At 39.4% G+C, this 21,111-nt stretch overlaps 1 protein-coding gene across 1 annotated transcript in view; it reads left to right on the forward strand.

Annotated features, from left to right (window-relative positions):
- WDFY4 (WDFY family member 4) overlaps window positions 1-21,111 on the forward strand; it is a 395,486-nt gene that overhangs the window by 16,509 nt on the left and 357,866 nt on the right. Inside the window, 1 exon segment of the mRNA XM_078150902.1 lies at window positions 11,727-11,980. Coding sequence (XP_078007028.1) covers window positions 11,744-11,980 — 237 coding nt within the window. The 5' untranslated portion in view covers window positions 11,727-11,743.

A 21,111-nucleotide genomic window follows, 5' to 3' on the forward strand; every position in this document is an offset into this window, starting at 1 on the left:
CGGGATATAAGAAAGCTTTTTGTAGATGGTAGCACTTGAAACGAGCCTTGAATGAGGTTAGCAATATCAAGAGATGGAGGTGAGGAGAGTAACACCATTCCAGGCAAGGATGAGCTTGTGCAAAGGTGGAAGATGGAAGATTGAAGGTCATATATAGGTAACTACTAGTACACTAGTATGACTAAAACATAGAGTATGTTCGGAGGAAGAGTAATAAGAAATGTTGGCAAATGTTAGGTGGAATCCAAATTGTGGAGAGTTCCAAGTGTCAAAGAGAGAATTTTGAATTCTATCCTCAATGCCCCCGGGAACCACTGAAGCTTCTTGAACAATGGAATAACATGGTATGATCTAGAAATATTCATTTGATAATAGTGTGGAGGGTGGATTAGAGAAGGGACTGACTAAAGGTGCGGAGGTCGAGTAGCAGGTTATTGCTACCCAACAGAGAGGTGATAATGACCTGCGCTAGGGTGAGGAGGAGAGAGAGAAGGGGTTGGATGTGAGAAATGTCATGGAGGTAGCATCAACAAATCTTGACAACAGATTGGCATTAGCAGTGAGGGAGAGTGAAATGACCAGGAGTATCCTGAGGTGGCCAACCTGGTGACTGGAAGGATGCTGGTAGCCTTGGCAGACACAGTGAAGTTAGGAAGTATGAGGGTGAGGAAACTGAGGCTTAATTAAATGTAGTAACTTTCTTAAGGTCACATATATCAGAGCTAGGACTATAACTCAGGGCTTCTGACTCTCAGACTAATGCTCCTTATACTACACCATATTACCTCCTTCTTTGGTGGTGACAGCCCATCAAGCTGTGGACCACTCTTAGACAACATGCTCTTTAGCTACTGATTATACCCATGATTTGTTGAGGTTATTATCTATACTTGAAGCTAGTAACATGTCATTTAAATTACTCATAAATAATCAGTAGTCGTAGTTACTCACAGGATCATACATTTAGAGATAGAAGGGACCATTCTTAGTGGACATCTAGTCCATTTCCCTCATTTTACAGATGAGAAACTGAGGCCTAAAGAGTTTAAGTGACTTGCCCAGTTATATAGTAATTAAATATCTGAGGAAGGATTTGAACCCAGGTCATTCAGACTCTTCAAGTCTAGTACTCTATCCTATGCTGCCCTCTAAAATAATTCTTTAAAGTTTTCAAAGTTCTTTAAATACATTTATTTCATTTGTTCCTCATAATAGCTTTGTGAGAGAGGTTGTGCAAGAAACTGAGGACTGGAAAGGCAAAATGATTTGTGCATTTGTCTCATGGGTAGTAAGTGGTAGACCTGGGATATGAACTAAGGTCTTTTGCTCCAAACTCCTCCCAGAATCACTAGCTCTCTTGAAGGCTTAGGTCAAGTGCTATTTTTTTTTTACAGGAGTGCATTTTGGAGTCTCCATGTTGTTTGTGCTATCCCTCAAAGAACTTCATGTTAACATGTTAACATATTTTGCGTTTACTTATCTATGCATATTTTGTTTCTCTCCAGTCAAATGCAAACTCCCTTAGAGTAGAGAAGGTTTCATTTTTGTTTTGGGTAGTTTCTGGAACATTGTAGGCACTTAATAAATTCTTTTTGAATTGGATTTTTTTTTTACCCTTATACCATTGATTCAGGTTGGTGAAAACAGGCCTCTTCACCCAAAGAGAGAGAAGGGGGAACAGGGCCATGAAGATACAAACAGAAACAGCTGATAATTACTGATAAATAACAATGATTAAAATTCCTAATTCCAAAGGAATTCTACATCTTCTATGTTCAAGCTTATCTGACCTACTCATAATTGGAGTAGTAAAAGTCAGCTAGAGTTTGCTCACCTTACATTGCAGGAAATCAAGATAAGAGTAGGGTCTCTTCTTTAAATTTGTTGTGTAGATTTATCTTTAGACTCCTTCCCAGAAAGATTTAGAGAGACACTCCTCTTACTTTATCTTACTGGGGGCCTCTGTTGAAATACTTCATACTTTGGATTATAGATATTCTCCCCAGCAACTTGAAGAAGCAAATTTGGTGGGGTTGATGAATACAGTGCCCGTGCTAATGTGTTATAGAGCCAAGAAACATTGATTTAACAGAATCGAGTGCCAATGTCCTTGGTAAGATAGGGATTGTTTTCCAGATGAGTTTACCAAATGAGTCACGTTGAGCCTACTTTTATAACCTGCCTGCAGAATGGAAAAGAAACAGATTATTTTAAACTACACTGAAAAATGGACGTTTTTATCATTTATTCATTAAATTTACAGGCTGTTCTCACTGTCAGGGCCTTTGGGCAATTTACAACCATGTATATTACAAGGAAAAAAAACACCAAGAAAAAGATATAATTTCCATATGTTGAGGTTTCTATCTGAAAACATATAAGGTGACATAGTGACAGAAGAGGAAATTTTTATCCTTAATTTTATCAAACAGCCATTTATTCATGGTTTAGAGGGCATTTAAAAAAAGAATATAATAGATTTCACATTTGATTTGTATTAATTCTGCACGAAGAGGATTTCTGTATATCTTCTTTCTATAGCAGCCCAGGAATAAGATTTTTCAGGTTCTAGAGATAAGAATTTTTAAAATCATATTCCTTAGAATTCTTCCAGATAACCAATCACTTTGTGGAAAATATGTGAAAAACTAGACAATAATATGAGAATTGTACATTTGGAAGAAAATTGAGAGACCATCTAGGTCAACACTGATGCCATGAAAAAAATACCCTCTGCAATAATGTTCTTGATGAAAGCTTCAATTAGTCTCTTCCTGAATACTTCTCAGGACTCACTACCTCCCCCAAAGTGGTTTTCTCTTTGGATGACTCTAATTGGTAGAAAATTCATCAGCATCTCAAGTCAAACTATGCCTTCCTGTATCTTTCCTCCTCTGGTCTTAGTTCTGCCTTCTGGAGAAATTCAAAATAAGTCTAATCCTCTTTCAACATAACAAAAAAATAAAACCTAATTTCTCTTCCCCCTCCCTCCCATCCCCACTCCCTGCTCACTGTTCCTTAATTTGCTCCTCATATGACATGGTTTCAAGATCCCTTGCCATCCTGGATACCTCACTATTCATATGTTCCAGTTTGTCAGCAGTGGGATGGAATGACATTGGAGTTGTGATTTCATTAGTATAGGTAACTTCCAAAGAGGAAGCTCCTTCCTCCAGTGCATACTGGCAGCTTCTCTTTATCTTGTAGTGTCAGTATGTGTCAGATTTGCGTGGTGAGATCAGTCAGATCTTCCTGACTCTGAGGCTTTTTATCAACTATATGTAAGATATTTGCATGTGAATCTGTCTAATATGTAAATGTGGCTCTTAGGTCATATGGATAAATATGACCTGGGATCTGGTCGACCTCCATGGAAAATAGGAGGAGGGCCCATGCACATTAGCTGGTGGCAGGGGAAGAGTAGCCAAAATCTAGGGGCCAGTGAGACTGAGATCTCGCCTACTTCAGGAGTGCTATCAGGCTAGACTTGTGTCTCTCTACTGTCCCTTAAAAATTGCTAGCCTTACAGTTCTAAGGGGTTCTGAACAAAAGAGGCTTCCTCAATTCTTCTCAAGGGGGGAGGGGGACTCAGCTTACAATGGTCAACTTTGCTCTCTTTCACCAAAGGTTGCTTACATGAAGGATCATCGCAAATAGTGAATAGTGAATAAACCAGTTTAGCCAAGTAAAACAGTAAAGAGATGTCAGAGCAGCTATACAAATTAGAATAGATTAATCAACCAACATTTGTTAAGCATCTGTTATTTACCAGGTACTGTTCTAAACGGTAGGTATACAAAAAAAGTGCCAAAAGAGAGTGCCTGCCCTCAACAAGGTTAGATCAAAGAATACCCAATAGTAGGGAATATCTTTGGCTGGTAGTGAGATAAAATTTTTTAGCTTGACCAGAAAGAGAACAAATGATGTCCCCAAATGGCTCTGCTTTCAGTGGTTGCAAATCTCCAGGATTGTAAGCACTGGAATTCAAAGGACACGATGGGGCAGAAGAGTTTCCCAGGACTCACCACAGTATCTATTCAAACATTTTTGCTTGCCTCTTGCAATTGCTTCTCTCAAAGTCTCGCCCCAAAGTATATTCTCTAACAATCTCCTTTATGTAGGTCCTCAGAGATGCAATTAGTATTCTCTTGGTTGGTTACGAGTCATGTCTCTCCTCACATACTAGCTGTCCTTTGCAATTTCAAAGCTTCCCAATCACCCTCACAAGTTTCCTTCTCTTTCAACTCCATCTCTTCTCCTGCTCCTTTCCCTATACAACCTTCTCCCACAGAAGCAAGAACTGAACCATCAAGCTTCTGATGAGGAGTCTCTTGGCATTTATCTCGACTGGTCTTCATACAACAACCATCCATTCCTTGTGTCTGACATAAAACGTTGATGAAGCAATCACCCTGTGTCAGGCACTGTTCGAAGCCCTAGGTATACAAAGAAAGGTGAAACCAGCCCCTGTAATGAAGAGGTTCACATTCTAATGAAGAAGACAGCATGAAAATAACTAGGTACATGCAAGACATATACACAGTAGATGAGAGGTCCTCTGAGAGGTGAAGTCATTAGTAGCTGGGGAAACCAGCAAAGTTTGCCTTTAGGAGATGAGATTTGAAAAGCTTAATCTTGGAGGAAGCCAGAGGCAGAGATGCAAAGGGAGAGCATTCCAAGCATGGAGGCAGCCACTTCAAAGGTACAGAGCCTGGTGATGTATTGTTTTGGACTAACAACATGTAGTTCAATGTAGCTGCATGGAGGGAAATAAAGTATGAAACTGGAAAGGCAGAAAGGGCCAGGTTGAGAAGAACTTCAGAGAGGACATTATATTTGATCCTGGAGTTATTAGGGACCCATTGCAGTTTATTATATAGAGAAGTGACATGCTGAGACCTACTCTTTCAGAAAACCACTTTGGCAGTTGAATAGAGAATGGATGGACTGGGCTGAATGGATGACGGACTGGAGAGGAGAGAAACTCGAGCCTGTGTGTTTAGACAATGGCCTTCAAAGGTCTAAATTGAGCTGGAAAATGTGGAAGATATTCATTCACTGGCTTTTGTGGCTTCCTGAAGTCGGATTCCAATGCATTAAGGCAACCCTTTTATCTGTTACTCAGTGGAATAGAACTGTTGCCCCATGGTGAAAAACAGGCGGAGGAAAAGGGCTGCTTTGGTGAAAGCATCCTATGAAGGAGTAGCTAACTTTAATCTAGACTGCCATTTTAACTCTGAAATGAACGAGCTCTGTGTTTGCCCAGAGCTAAAAATAAAGCATGCTGAATCCTTTCTGCTGTCCCAGTCACAAGTGAACAAGCAACTTGTCATCCCATCTGTTTCATCTCATGTGAAGCTGACAGCAAATGTGGCCTTTGTAGGGTTCTTTTAGCAACTGTGTTTGTTTGGGCGTGTTTTTCCCTCTCTGGTGAGGACTCTAGTGAAAGGCATCATGACATCGTGGCTAAAACCTCAGTCTTTGATTGAAAGAGCCTGAGTTAGCCCTCATGATTACTAGCTAGGTGATTCTGACTCTGAGCCACAGTTTCCTTATCCGTAAAATAGAATCATAATACTTGCATTATTTACCTCATGGTGTTTTTGTGAGGAAATGGTTTTGTCAATTTTAATGTGCTCCACACATGTGAATTCACTGTTATTATTTCTACTAATATCTCCTTAGAGTTATACGTTCTTTGTATTTTGCCATTCTTAAAGTGCTATGTAATTGTTATTATTAATATAACTTTCCCTCCTCGTCTTTAATGCCAAAAATGCTATCCTTCCCCCTCGTCCCCCCAGATGACACCATAATAACAGCATACTGCAGAGTGGCCAGGGCAAGTTGGTTCTGCTGATCCAATTCAATGCCCCCGGCCTGAGCCAGCCAGCCTGTCTCAGCTTTGCTAATGGCCAAGGTACTGGTTCTTGAATAAGAGTGAAAACAGTTGTCAAAAGGGTTGCTTTACCTCTGTAAAAATGGCTCCACTGGTGGCTGGGAGTGGAAAGAGGTGCCAAGCACCTATGGCTTCTGCCAACCAGTCCTATGTCCAGAAGTCTTAAAACACTCTGGCTGTTGCTTACTGTCTGTAGGTGAAGGGATAGAATTTGGAACTCAAAACTTAAAGAAAAAATGTTAAAATTGTTTTTTTTTCGTGTAATTGGGGGAACCATAAAATATTACTTAAAAGCACTCTGCTTACTTCATCCAGGTTACAAAGCAGCCAATTAATAAGATCAAAATATGGTAGAATTTTGTCATCTTTACTCTGTTTATTCTTCGAGTTTTTGCAGGGCCATTCCTATAGTTCCAAAGCAATTTAAAATGTATTCAGTCAGATCATGAAAGGCAATGTAGACATTAAAAACATGAGAGATTTTAGGCTTGGTCGAAACAGTATCTGCTTACCTAGTTCACTGTTTTGTCTGAGCCGCATCTAGTATTTCTATGCCTTTGCATAGGCTGCCCTCCCCACTTCCTGTAATGTGAAACATTCCCATGCATTTTTCATGCATTTCTATATATGCTATTCAATTACAATGTTATTGGCATAGTGATCAACACAGAGCAGCCACTTAGCAAATGTGTTTTCATTGATTCATTGGTTCATTCATGAACATCTTTCCTGCCCCCCCAATAGAATATGAGTTCCTTGAGGGCAAGAGCTCTTTTGCTTTTTGTCTTTTGATTCTGAGTGTTGCCTAGCATAGTGCCTGACACATAGTAGATACTTAATCAATACTTGTTGATTGATTGAACCTGGCATTAAAGGCAGTTTTGTAGGGGCTGTGGTAGTTGCCCTTCATTTCTTAGATTACTAGCTACTTAGATTACTTAGATTACTAGACCTGGAAGAAAATGTAGAAGCTACCAAGCCCAACCCCTGGTTTAGTAGAGGAATCGCATCCATAACATCTAGCCCAAAGGAAGTGATTTCCTATAAACTTTAACAACCTGTTATGTAACGTCCATTCTATTCAAAATAACATTTTCTAAAAGCACCGACTCTTTGCATGGTACTAGCTCAGATACTGGAGATACAAAGACAAAAATCCATCTCTGCCCTCTAAGAGATTACGTTTTACTAGGGGAATACAGGACATAGACATATAAGTAAGTGCAAAATAATATAATTTAAGAAGGAAAGAGAACTCACATCTTGGAAAGAGTGATTAGATAAGGCCTTAAGTAAGAGGTGGCAGTTGAGATATGATTTGAAAGAAGCTAATAATTGTGTGAGGAAAGGTAAGGCATGTGTGCATTTCATACATGGAGAGCATTGACTTCAGAGAACAGACAGGTTAGCAGGTCTGTTTGATGAGAATGGAGAGTGAAGGGGAGTAATAAGAAATGAGACTAGAAAGTCTTCCTTCAAATTTCAGCTCAAGTCCCACCTTCTGATAGAAACCTTTCCTTCAGTCTTTTAGTTTTTTGTATTCTCTTTCTCTCTCTGTCTTTGTCTCTTCTATCTCTCTGTCTCTGTCTCTCTATCTCTGTCTCTGTCTTTGTCTCTTCTCTCTCTCTCTGTGTCTCTGTTTTTCTCTCTATATATATCTATATCTATCTTGTTTGTGCAGAGTTGTTCACATGGTGTCTCCCCATCATACTGTGAGTTCCTTGAGGGCAGATATGATGAGCTGTTTGTTTGTTTGTTGTTGTGGTGGTGGTTTTTTTGGCCTTTCTTTGCATTCCCAGCACTTGGAACAATACCTGGTACCTAGCAGACACTTAATAGATGCTTGACTTGATTTGACTAGATGGGAAACATATTGGGGGGAAAGATTTAAATGTTAGGCTGAGATTTTGTATTTTATTCTGAGGGCATCAGGAAGCTATTGAAGTTTTTTTTTAAAGAGTTGAGTGACTTGGTGTTTTAGAAACATCAATCTTTTTTTAAAAAATTTATTTTATTTGCTTTTTGGTGAGGCAATGGGGGTTAAGTGACTTGCCCATGGTCACACATCTGGGATGTGTCAAGTGTTTGAAGCCAAATTTGAACTAAGGTCCTCCTGACTCCAAGGCAGGAGCTCTATCCATTGCGCCACCTAGCTCCTCTCAAGAAATACCAGTCTATAAAATGTGTGAAGAATCATTTGGCGAGTAGAGAACCTGGAAGCAGGGAAATCAGTTGGGAAGCTGACGCCATACTGTAGTAATAATTTGTAAAGTCCTAAACTGAGATAGAAATTCTCTAAACAGAGAGAAGGGGACAGAGGTGGGAGCTGCTATAGAAGTACAATCCATAAGAAATGGTATTGGGCATTAGAAATTGGGTTGAGGAAGGAATGTGGAAGAGCAAGTACCAGAACTCACCTAGCCTAACCAATTCAGAGAGTATGAAGTTCTTTGATTTTATTGCTAATGAAGTGATACTTTTTATCAGTCATAAAACTTTTTTTCATGTTTCAGATCTGTGGTCTCACTGAGCTAGGTACTTCCTCCAAGAGAACAGATTACAGCCCAGCAATGCTTTTTCACCTGGTGCAATTTTTTTTTTTGGTAATTCACAAACAATTGACACAGCAAGACATTATATTATGTTAGTCTTCCAGTAAGTTGTGTGCCTCTCATGTATACAGTCATCTGTGAAAAGTCTGCCAGCTTCCTTCTAATTTTCATCAACAATGCCCTTGATGGGCGAATAGAAATAACCCAAAAAAGATTCTTTGGAGAAAGTAAGCACGAGTCAGGACTTCCATGTGTGGTCCCAGTGCATTTGTTGCATATTTTCTTTGTTTGCCTTTAAAACTCAAATTTTCTACCTGGAAAGACTTACAACTGATGCTGAGTGAAGTTAACAGAACCGGGAGAACATCATACACGGTAACAGCAATGTTGTATGATGACCAACTTTAATAAACTTAGCTCTTCTCAGCAACATAGTGATCTAAGGTGAATCCAGAAGACTGATGATGGAAAATGCTATCCACATCCAGAGAAAGAACTGATGGAGTCTGAATGCAGATCGAAGCATTCTGTTCTTTCTTTTTTTTTTCCCTCATGGTTTCCCCCTTTTGTTCTGATTCTTCTTTCACAACATGACTAATGTAGAAATATATTTAAAAAATAAAAATAAAAAAATGAAACTCAATTTTCTGTTGCGATTATGCCTCCAAAAAGCAGTGCAAGGCCTTTGGGCTTTAAGCCCAAGCATGCAAAGTCAGTGATGTGGCTTAGTGAGAAAATAAAGGTGCTAGATAAACTTTGTACCAGAAACTCTGCAGTCTCTGTTGGCCATGAGTTTGGTGTTAACGAATAGAGATTCTTTATATCCACAAAAAGGAGGAAAGTACTTGTAAAAGTGTTCGTGAATCCCCTCCAGGATCCACTCAAGAAAGTGCTAACGTAACCTATGAAGAGTGCGATGAAGGAATTGAAATAAAAAAGCAGCTAGGTTTGTGAGTACACGAGATGATGGTCACCCCACCCTCTTGCTGGTGCTCATGCTGCCCAGGGAGATTCCTGCCACCCCTGTGTGCTCCTGAGTGGGCTGGCACCGTGCAGAGAAGCATGGCAGAGCTGGAGTTCCAAGCCCAGATGGGGTTGGGGACTCATCTCCAGGCATGTGCTTTTCTTTGGGAAACAGTTCAACCAAGGAGCCAAAAAAAGATTAATGATGGCAGGTTGTCCATCTCTGCTTTTTTTACCTCAGAGTTCTGACATCTCAGCCCCTTCCCTCCTCTTGTCCCACACTGCCTCTCCTTCCCCTGCATTCTACAGGCTATTGCATAGTTATTGTGTTAGGAAAAGTGCATATTACTGGAATTAGTATTTTATTATAAAGAAATGTATGCAGAGAAGAGTATTTTCAACAATCTCTGGTGACCATCTCTGGTGGTTGTGGGAACCTAACCTCATAGGTTCGATGTGTCGGCATTCAAGTTTTTAACTTTTGCACCATTTTCTAGGAATATTACCCCCATGAAAGTTGAGGATTGACTGTATAAACACGATATACAGTACATATCTTCTATATATACATATATATGTGTATAGACATGCATGTGTATCTATATATATAATACATATATTGGTATATAATACATTCATGTATATACATAAAACTGTATATGCATAAATATATCAAACACACACATATGTGTGTGCATATGATATATAATCATACATGCATAACTGAACATATAAGATCATCAAAATTATATGGTGTGCCTGGTTTTAAGCTTTAAAAAACTGCACTAAGCCTTTTGAGATACTATGTATATGTATATATGTGTATACACACATATGTATATGTATATGTATGTGTATATGTATTATCTCATTTGATTTATACAACCTCCTTGAGAGTTAGGTTCTATTATTCCCGTTTTACAGATGAGCAAATGAATGGTCAGAGAATATAGATGACTTATGCTAGATCACTTAACAAGTAAGAGTGACATAGGATTTGAACTCAGTTTTCTGTCTGACTCACTGTGGCACCATGTATTTGTAAATATATATGTGCATCGATGTATATGATGTATATACATGCATACACACTCAGAAACTACAAGGCTTTCTAGAAGGAAAAACAATTTGAGGGAAGGTAAACTCAGGAACTGTCCTAAACTGAATATCAGAATAGCACAGATGATTGACTTGAAGCAAGGGATATAAAAGAATAGATTTACTTAGCTTATAAGCCTAGAGTTGTTGATCCCAGAGTAAGGACATGTGTTGATAGTCATATTGTTTGGTTAATACTCCCTCTTCCTGCCCCCCTCCATTTAGAACACCATCTAATCTTTAACTTCTATGAACTTAGATCTTCCTCGTCCCAAGATTATTTGTACTCACTTTCTCACACTGCCAGTTAGGTCAAGTTACTCTTAAGAGGCAGTATGAGTGCCATCTCCAGTCATCCTGATCTTGCTACTAGACCCAGATGGCTCAGGAGGAGAAAGTGAGGCTGGTGATTTTGTACAGCCCTCCCTCACTTCCAATTCACTAGCATGTCATGGCATCACCTCCCTGATGTCATGGTCCTCTTGGAGAATAAAGCACAAACAGCAGCAAGAGGAAGCGTAATGTAGTGGTGACAGAGCTGAGCTCAAAGCCAGAGTGAACTGGTTCAGGTCCCACAGCTGCCATACTGGCTTCATGACATTGGGCTAGTTATTTAACCTCTCCTGTCCCTAGGCAGCTCTGGAAGACTCTATGTAGCAGAGAAAGTACCAAACTGTGTTGGTGGAAGAAGTTTCCTTTCCCAGTGAAATGTCTCGTCCCTCGCCCTCCTCCTACTCTAGGATTACAAAGAACAGTCTTTGCCTTTGACTCTTTATAGCTTATATTGATTTGACTCTTTATACCTTTAGATTCTTATATACAAAATGACTCAAATGGCTCCTTTGTGCATTTTTTGCAAAGCTTCCGTTCAAGTTAATTTAGTGAAGATTACCCTGGAGGTGAGAGGGACCAGATGGCATGGAATCTGAGGGGATTGGGGTACAGTAGAGTGAGAGAGGATGTTAGTTCCAAACTAAGACTGTGAAAATACGGAAGCTGAAATTCAAGACGTCGCCTTGTAAATGTATCAATATCATTATTATATGTATTGATTCTCTTCTTTGCCCGGCTATCTTGACCGTTTAATCTCACATAATTGGGGGTAATACATGTCTAGTCATATTGAGTGAATACTATACTTTTTATTGATTCCTGAAGCTAAAGGACAGAGGGTCCTGCAACAAGATGGTAACTTTTATTTTTTTTCAAAATAGGCCGCTTGCACTGAGACATGGATCAAAAAGACTTCTCAAAGGAGCAAGAAGATGTATCTAACAAGACAGATTGCAAAGCAAGCTCTGGCGATCTTTTGCAGCCTGAACTCCCCCAGGGAGGGCATCCTCAATGTCCCACTGCAATGTGGGAGATGCTAGAGAGGCAGTTTCTGGAATATACACAGGAAGCTGCTTTCCTTAACCCAGAGAACCAGAAGAGGACTTTGTTAAGGCTTCTCCCTCTGTTCCTGAAGGTCGGTATTCTTATTTTTGGAACTTGATGAGAGTGGGGGACAGTTTTAGAAAAAGACATAAAGGTAATTTCTGAGAGTTGTAGTCCCCAGGATACATATATGCCATCCATCAAAGATGCCTACATTCCTGGAATGCTCGAAAATGTATCTTTTTATGTCAACCTTTTGTCTGAGTATTGATTTGAGGGTTGTTATTGGAAAGCCATGGACTTAGATATAAAGCACTTTAGTGCTACTTTAGCAGGTGCTATTAAAGTACGGAGTTGACTACAGGACTTGCTAAGTAGAGCAGGACATAGGGAGGATCTTCCAGCATTTTAGTGCTTGACCAGAAAAGCTCATTTAGTAAAAAACTTTGGTTAAAATTTCACTTAAGAATTGGCAAGGTATAGGATGGCCACAGATATGTTAGAATCCAACTTTCATCTCCAATTTATTTGAGAATCCAAAGGTTATTCAAAGTTTATGGAACTCATATACAATAATAGAAATTAGCATTATAGACATTCATGTTTTAAATCCTATGATCCCATAAGCATCATTTTGTGGAAAGGCTTTAAACCTTTTATATCAATCAGTTTATTAATAGCTTTAATATATCTGAGAAGTAAACAAGGGGCAAGCATTCGGATTACTCTTCCATTTTAACAGGTCAGAAGACTGAGGCACAGAAAAGTATCTGAAGTAGGAAAAGAGCTGACTCCACAAACAAATTCTGATACCAATTTCCAGGATCACTGATATATCCACAGCATACCAAATATAAATTATCTTGTGAAGTAGATAATCTGTATTTTGTGTTTAGAACATTTTCTTATCTGATGGTCTGGTTTGGGTTTTCAGGGGACTGAAAGACAGCCCACACTTAGTCTCCTTATCTAATATAGGGTGTTGATAAAAAAAAAAAAAACTTCTAATGCTTGTGTAAATTTCATTGAAGTTTAAGATTGAAATTCTTAATAAAATGAAAGTATTCATTCTTGTTTACCTCAAATCTCTTCTATCTGAAATTCTTAAACACAATTATTTTTCATTACAATTCTAATTTATTTCACATTAAATGTATTTCATAGAAATATTTTATAAAGAAGTCATTTGATTTTATTACAAAAATGTATACAGGAAGAAATCATATTCTTTACTTCTTTCTCTGCCACCCCCATTTTTTCTTGTCCTGAGAAATGGAACAGCACCTGTAAGTAAGTAAATAAGGAGAGACCAGCCTTGACCACCATAGCAGGCTGGTTTCAAGAGTCTTGAGAAAGTCAGGGTTAGCAGTTTTTATATTTAAAGGTAGACCCAGAAAGGTGCTGTCCTTCCACAGGCATCAGGTTGAGGAAGAAAAGTCAACTGTGTATATACCATATTGACAGGGGGTGGCACAACTTCTCCCACACATAAACATTTAAATTGTAGCTACCCCAGAGAGTGAATGTGCATAGGGCTCATTAATAAGGAAGCATGAAGGGGTAGAGGGACAACTCATACCTCAAAGACCGCAGGATAATTCTTCTGGTGATATTTTTGTGCTCTTCTCGGTGGATATATTCCTCATTAAATGTGCAGTTTCTGCTTAATACATTGTTCCATTTGACCTTTTTTTTTTCTTGGGTGGGGCAGGATTTCTGTTAGATGTGGATTTTCTGCCTTACTGGGTTTTCAGTCTGCTAAGGTATAGCACTAGAACTTGCAAACTGATAGTTGTATAGTCACAGCCACCACACCTGGCCAATAAAAGCCAAGCAGTGTGCATCCCAGGCAAGATTAGGTCCATACCTGTCTATCTCTATGTCTGGGCCAAAGATCAAAGCCTTCTGTTGTGGAGAAGTACCTTAAGTTAGCAACTCTTGCATATCCCCCAAATCCTTTCTGTCTTCAGTATAAATTAATATGAGCTGTGATAAAAGGTAACATTAAGGAGGCAAGTTCAGAATTCTTGATCCACCTAGTTAGAGGATAATAGAACTGTAGATTTAGAGTCAGAAGGAGCTTTACAGGCCATTGTGTCCAACCTCCTCTTTTATATATGAGGAAACTGAGGCACAGAGATGTTAAGTAACATATGAGGAAACTGAGACACAGAGACATTAAGTAATCTGACCAGCATCATAGAGCTATTAAACATCAGATCTTTTTGGTCCCAAGCCCAATATTCACTATTCTACATTTGTTTTTAATATGTACATTTGTCAAGAACTAAGCCTAGATGATCTGGTGCCTTGTTGTGCTTTTGCCAGTGAAAACTCTTAATTCCCCCTAAATTATTAATTACAATTATGAGCAGAGTGAATGAAAAGAGAGACCTAGGTTGGTAAAATATTTTCCACAGTTTGTAGATATGCCACATCCATCTTTGGCTGTTTATACTGGCAATGTGTTTCCTCCGTGAAGTCTGGGGAGGTGATGACCTCAATCAACCATCATCTCCCTAAAGAAATTCCCTTTATGTTCATAATTCAAAATTTATTTCCTTTCTGTCTGCCACTCCAGGAAAAGGTATTCTTTATTTCTGAGCTCTGAATTCATAGTAGTCACTCTGGTTTCAGAAGCTGGTTTCAGATTGTTTCTATATGATACCAAGGTGATCAGAAAAAAAAACAGTTTAAGAAAACCACAAGTTATCTATATAGTGTAAAACTACTGTGATGACTTTTCTATTATAATAACTTTTTTTCCTGAAATAATGGGTCCTTTTTGGACATATGTAGATACTGTCTTACAGTTATCACTCATTTAATTCTCCTGATGTTTTCATGCTAATTTATAAATGATCTAATACTTAAAAGTATTTTCTGGCAATACAATTAGAATTCCAAGAATAGATTATCTGTTCATATCACTTTCTCAGAATGACAAATGCTTCTGTTGTGGTTCCACAGTGACAATCTAAATAAGTAAACGTTCTCTTTTGAAGGCTCTTCCTCACTTCTCACTGTGTCTTCTGCTTTAACACATTTACCTCCTTCCTTCTCCTTTTCCACCTCTGCCCTTCTCCCCTATAATAGGTGTCTTTATAAGGCTTAGAGGAAGACTCTGAAACTATGGTAGCAAATCAATGATAGAACTAATCCTTTCAGGAAGTTGATGACATTTTTGCTAATTCTTTTTTGAAAGGCTTATTGTCTCTGACCCCTCCCCTTTATTTTTCTTTCCTAAGGTAGTTTGAGATCATTTGGCTCATCTTAAAGTCATAGGAATCATATAATCAAGAGAAGAGTGGCTATCCTATGGAGCATGTGTGTGGATGCTCCATGGGATGGCCATTGTTAAATACGTTTTTTGGTTTGGATGGGACCTTAGGAGTTGTGTATTCCAAAACTCACCTGAATTATGACTCCCTTCTACAACATTTCCAAAAGAGCTGTCACACAGCCTTACCTCAAGGCCTTACAGTGACCGGAACTTTATTAACCTCTGAGATAGGTATTCCATTTTTGGGCAATATAATTTGTTAAAATTTTTGTCTTATATATTTAGCACCTGGTATTTTCTACCTGTTAGCTCTCATTTCTGTCCTCTGAGACCAAGTGCTGTAAACTGGTAAAGAGTCACCTAAAACTTCATGGTTTTTTGAATATGAACTAATATCTAACCTCCATCTCCTCCATCCTGTAGCTGTTGGTTTTTGAATACTTATTTATTTGAATATTGAATACTTGGATATTTTATCTAGTTAGATTTACTTCATAATTTGTAGAAGAATAAATCAAGAGTAATAAGGGGCCTCAGGCCCATTTAACCCAGCCCCTTCATTTTACAGATGAAGAAAGTGAGGCCCAAAAAAGTTAAGTGACTTGCCCAAGGTCACTCAGGTAATAAGCACCAGAAGTAGGCTTTCAGTCTAGGCTCTCTGGCTGTAGAGCTAGTATACCTTCCACTGTTCACTGGATCTGATTCTGTCATCTACCACATTAGCTCTCTCTTTCAACTTCGTGTTAACTGAAAATTTGGCAAGCGTGCCATTTACATCTTTATGCAAAGCACTGATGGAAATGTTGAGTCAAAAAGGCTTGAGGGGGAGAGGCCTGTGGGATGCCAACCCTCTCAAATGACATTGTTCAATTTATGCAGAACTCTTAGGGTCTGTTAAATTAGCCAGTTAGGAATCCATTGAATTGCATTGTTATCCAAACCATATATCGGGCAGCTAAAGTGGCACAGTGTGCAGACTACCAGTCCTGGAATCAGAAAGGCACACCTTCCTGAATTCAAATTCAGCCTCAGACACTTACTAGCTGTGTGACCTTGGACAAGTCACTTGACCCTGTTTGCCTCAGTTTCTTCCTTTGTAAAATGAGCTGGAGAAGGAAATGACCAGCCACTCCAGTATCTTTGCCAAGAAAACCCCAAATGGGGTTGTATAGAGTCGACACAACTGAAAAATGACTGCACCACAACAACGAACCAATCTGTATCTCTTTGTCTTGTCCAAGGCATATCATGGGATAATTTGTTAAATGCCTTGCTGAAATCCTGATATACTGGATCTACAGAATTCCTCCAATTTTTATGTCCAGTAATGATATCAAAATAGAAAATGAGGTTAGTCAGGTGTGATTTATCCTTAGGCAGCCCATATTAGCTTTTTTTTGTTAAGTGCTAATAAGCCAGACATTGAATGTATTGTTCTTGTATTCTACTCAGAGGTCAGGATCAACCTTTTACTTCTCAGTATATCACTGGAAGAATCCACCTCCTCCCTCTTTCTGCAAATGGAGACAACATTTACCCATCTCCACTGCTGTAGCATCTCTCCTATTCTCTATTTCTCAAATACTCTGGTAATTACTGCAAAGGCCACTTGGTACTCATCAAGACAAACTTAGTGCTTTCTTATTGTCTCCTCATTTGCACTGCATTTCAATTCCTTGAACAGGCCAATTTGCGCCAGTCTTGGAGTGCATAAAAAAGAAATCTATCATGTCCATGTACTAAGCTCAGCAAGCTGTCATGTAAATGGTTGCCTATTTGTCTCGCAATGCCAAAGAAACACCTGTAATCCCTAAGTCCCCATACTAAAAGGGGTAGTGATGGAGCATAGATAGAAAATTAGGAGGGATGTCAGAGGCCATCTACTTCAACTCTTTCATTTTACAAATAAGGACACTGAGTCCCAGGGAAGCTAAGGGACTTTCCCAGGGTCACACAGTATGCATTAGAGCATAAATTTGAACTCAAGACCTCTGATTCCTGAGCCAGTGTCCTTTTCACTGCATTCCATTGTTTCCTTCACAATATTTTCCTTCCCAATAATATTTCAGAGATCCATGATTTCATTGGTATGGGCATTAGAGCCTGTGATCTCTCTCTCTCTCTCTCTCTCTCTCTCTCTCTCTCTCTCTCTCTCTCTCTTCTTTCTCCTTCCTCCCCACTTTGTGGTTAAATGAATTCATTATCTGATGGCCAACCTTCTAGAGTCAAGTCCCCTGGACTTAGGTAGGCCAACCCTCAGGTAATATCCCATCTCTGGATCTGTGTTTGAACCCATTCTAAGTTGGAAGGACCTTCCAGAACTTGCGCCAAAGTTGCCATCCCAGCATAAAGGGACCCAAAATAGAAAGTGTTACTGTGAAATAACAAAGCGAGTTTTCATGGGTATTTTGCAAAACCAGTCTCATGTTCTATGGTCATCCCCTTTATGAGAGGCGGTATGATTTAGTAATTGTGGCATCTGCTTGGATATTTGCACACTACATGTAGAGTGCAGAGTGGAAAGAGCATTGGACCTGGAGTCTGAGACCCTGGGTTACAATTCCTCTCAGCCTCAGATTCCTCAGCAACAGATTAAAAAGTTTGGATCAGATGACCTTTGGCATAGTGGACAGAGTGTTGGACATGAAATTAAGAAGACCTGAGCTTGAATCTTGCTTTAGACACTTACTGGATGTGTGATCTGCCTCTCTGCCTTGATTCCCATGTTCATAAAATAAGAATAGTAATAGCATCTACCCCACTGGGTTGTTTGTGAGGAGCAAATGAAATAACACATAAAGTGCTTTTGCAGACCTTAAAGCACTATGTAAATGCTAGATGATAATAACAATTATAACAAATCTGTGATCCTTTGATTAAATGAGACAAATCATTTCCTAACCTAAGACACTGCTATGCCTTGGGTTTCTCCTTTATACACAGTGGGGACAACAGTATTATTTACTTCAGGGAGGATGGTGGTGAGGATGAATAAAATTATACCTGGACCACCCAGTGCGGCCATAGCATCCAAGATTTAGAGCTAGAAGTGACTCCAGAGGTGACTTAGTTCAACCCTCCCCCCACTTCCTCATTTTTCCAGATGATGAAGTTGAGGCCTTGAGTAGAGAAGAAAGAACACTAACCCAGAAGACAAGAACCTGGCTAACCTGGCTTCTAGTCCCAGCTCTCCCCCTAACTAAGCAAGGTCACACAGCCGCTTAGTGTCGGCTTTTAGCCCGGTGACTCTTATGCTCACTGACTCTGAGTTTCCTCCCATGCCAGAGAACAGGAATTAGACTAGCTCATTGGATGGCTATAAGATCAGAGTTAGAATGGGAGGGGACCTTCCCAGATTATCATGTTCAACTTCTTTCTTATTGAATATATGTGACATACACAAGATCACACGTAAAAGGCACAGAACCAGGTTTTGAACTGAGGTCAGATATCTCCAAATGCATCTCTAAAGTCCCCTCCAGCTCCAACACTTTATAATTTTATGATTATATACATACTGAGGCAGTTTGGAATCATGGTTAGAAAGCTGACTTCCAAGCCACAAAGACTTCTCTCTTGTATTCATGGCATAGCAGATAGAGATATGAATTCAAAGCAGTAAGACCTGGGTTCAAATCCCACCTTGGCTGCCTACTGGCTGTGTGACTCTGGCCAAGTCATTGCAGCTTCTCAGGGTTCCAGTTGACTTTCTAAGACAGAGTTGCAGAGAAGGTGCTGACATATGTTGTCAGAATTTCCTCATCCAGGAGGTCCCTGGACCAGGAAAATCACACCTTTCCCCACGCACATACTTAGAGGATGCTTGAAGATGTTGTTGTTTTTTTGTCCTTTGTTCTTAAAGAGGACCATGACATCAGGAAGGTGATGCCATGACTTGCAAGGGAATTGGATTTAAGTGAAGGGGGCTGTGCAAAGTCAGCAGCCTCACTTTCTCCTCCAGAACCATGTGGCTCTAGCGGCAAGGCGGAGATCAGGATGACTGGAGATGGCCCCTGCTTGGGGCTGAAAAAGTCAGAAAACAGGCAATAATACTCATCACTATACCAGCATATTGGTACATTCAATTATCTGGAGCTAGAATTCCTCTGCATTCTCACCTCCCAAGATCTTCCTTACATCCTTCCTGACTTTTCCTTGGACATTGAATTTCATTTTTTGGTTTCCCTGCAAGGAATCAGCATGGGTCCTCACAAGGCATCCCAGTACAACTTAGATAATGTCAGTAAAGAGAAGTTCTAAGAAGTATTAAACCACATTTTCCCAGCACATAAGCTTCTCTTTGGGGGCAAATTAGGCCTTTTTGGAAACTACATTAACTCTTTCAGGCCTCGAGGGTACCATCTGATAAATGATTGTTTCAGCGTACAAAATGGTACCCTCGTGGTCTCAAAGAGTTAATGTGGCTTCCAGAAGTGCCCAACGTGCTCCCAGGAAGGAATTTGTGTCCAGGGAGAAGCTGGCTCAATTTACAATTACTGTTCAACTCACAGTGGCCCAGTTTACGTTATTGTATCGTGCCTTTTACGGTCCCACTGCTCTCTAGCTGCTGCAAATACTCCTGAGTCAACCTACTGTAAATTGGTCTTTGAGGGGTTTGTAAGTGCATGGAGTGGGCAAGAGTATTTGTTAGAAAAATATCACACTGGAGTTCTCAGAAATGGAAAGAAAAGCAATTTTCACGAGGAACTCTTGAGTCAGAAGATTCGGACTTTTTTCCTCTAGGGTTTGATTTTCTCAAGGTTTTTAAAATTTGTTTCAAGTGATGATTACTAGCACAGTGAAAAGCTTCTTAGCCATACAAACCCCAACTGTCTATGTACATGTATGTATGTACATGTGGTGTACATATACACATCATACAAACCCCGTCTCTACGTACATATATGTATGTACATGTTGTATACATGTATGCAATGTATAAACCCTGGCTCTATGTGCATATATGTATGTATATGTTGCATACATGTACATGACACACACCCTGTCTTTCTATGTACATGCATCTACATGCATGTTGTGTGCATGTGTCTACATACTGCCTGTGTGTGCCCTTATAGAGATAGGGACTAGATCTGTGATTTTACTGGCGTAAGAAACTCCTTCGTGAACAAAGTCCTTTTGCCAATGCAGGGTGGCACCTTCTCTGTGACATAATCTTAAAGCATTAGCTGGAGGAATGAGAAGTTAAGTCGCTTGCCCAGGGTCACATAACCAGCAGATGTAAGAGGTGGGACTTGAATACAGATTCAAATCTCTGTCCACTATACCATATATGCAAATGTCATCTGTGTGTGTGTCTTGATCCCCACAGTTGTTATATTCTCTGAAAATTGCTTTGAAATCACTTTGCGTATTTTGTATTGTTACCTGCATACATGTCACCTTTCCCCTCCATCCACTCCCTTTAAGCAAATGTTAGTTTCTTGAAGAAAGGGACAGAATCATTTAAGGTCTTTTTATCCTCAGCACTTATCTTAATGCCTGACACGGAGTACTTCATAAACATCTGGATTGTATTGAACTGAATCATGTATGAATATTGGCTGTGGTGTGTGTGTGTGTGTGTGTGTGTATGTAAACATATGTGTATATGTACATGTATGTATGTATGCGTGTATATATGTGCATACACACCCAAGTATGGTTTCACGTACAAATTTAATCCTTGACTCTCTGACTCAGGCTCTAGTTTCCTTACCTGTTTTTTGTACAAATATCATAGTCATTAATTAAGTAGCTCTCATTCACGCTTCATGTTTTCAAAGTACTTTGAAGAAGTGGAGAAAAGCTTATTCAGTGTCTATACAGTAAAAAGGGGAAAAAGAATAATACCATAACTCTTTAGACCTATAAATTTAGTTTCTATATCTGTAAAATTCATTGGGGGAAAAGGAAACATTACAAAATCAATTGATAAA

Source organism: Phascolarctos cinereus, unplaced genomic scaffold (assembly GCF_003287225.1).
Source record: "Phascolarctos cinereus isolate Bilbo 61053 unplaced genomic scaffold, phaCin_HiC Scaffold_3;HRSCAF=262, whole genome shotgun sequence".
Taxonomy (NCBI): Eukaryota; Metazoa; Chordata; class Mammalia; order Diprotodontia; family Phascolarctidae; genus Phascolarctos; species Phascolarctos cinereus.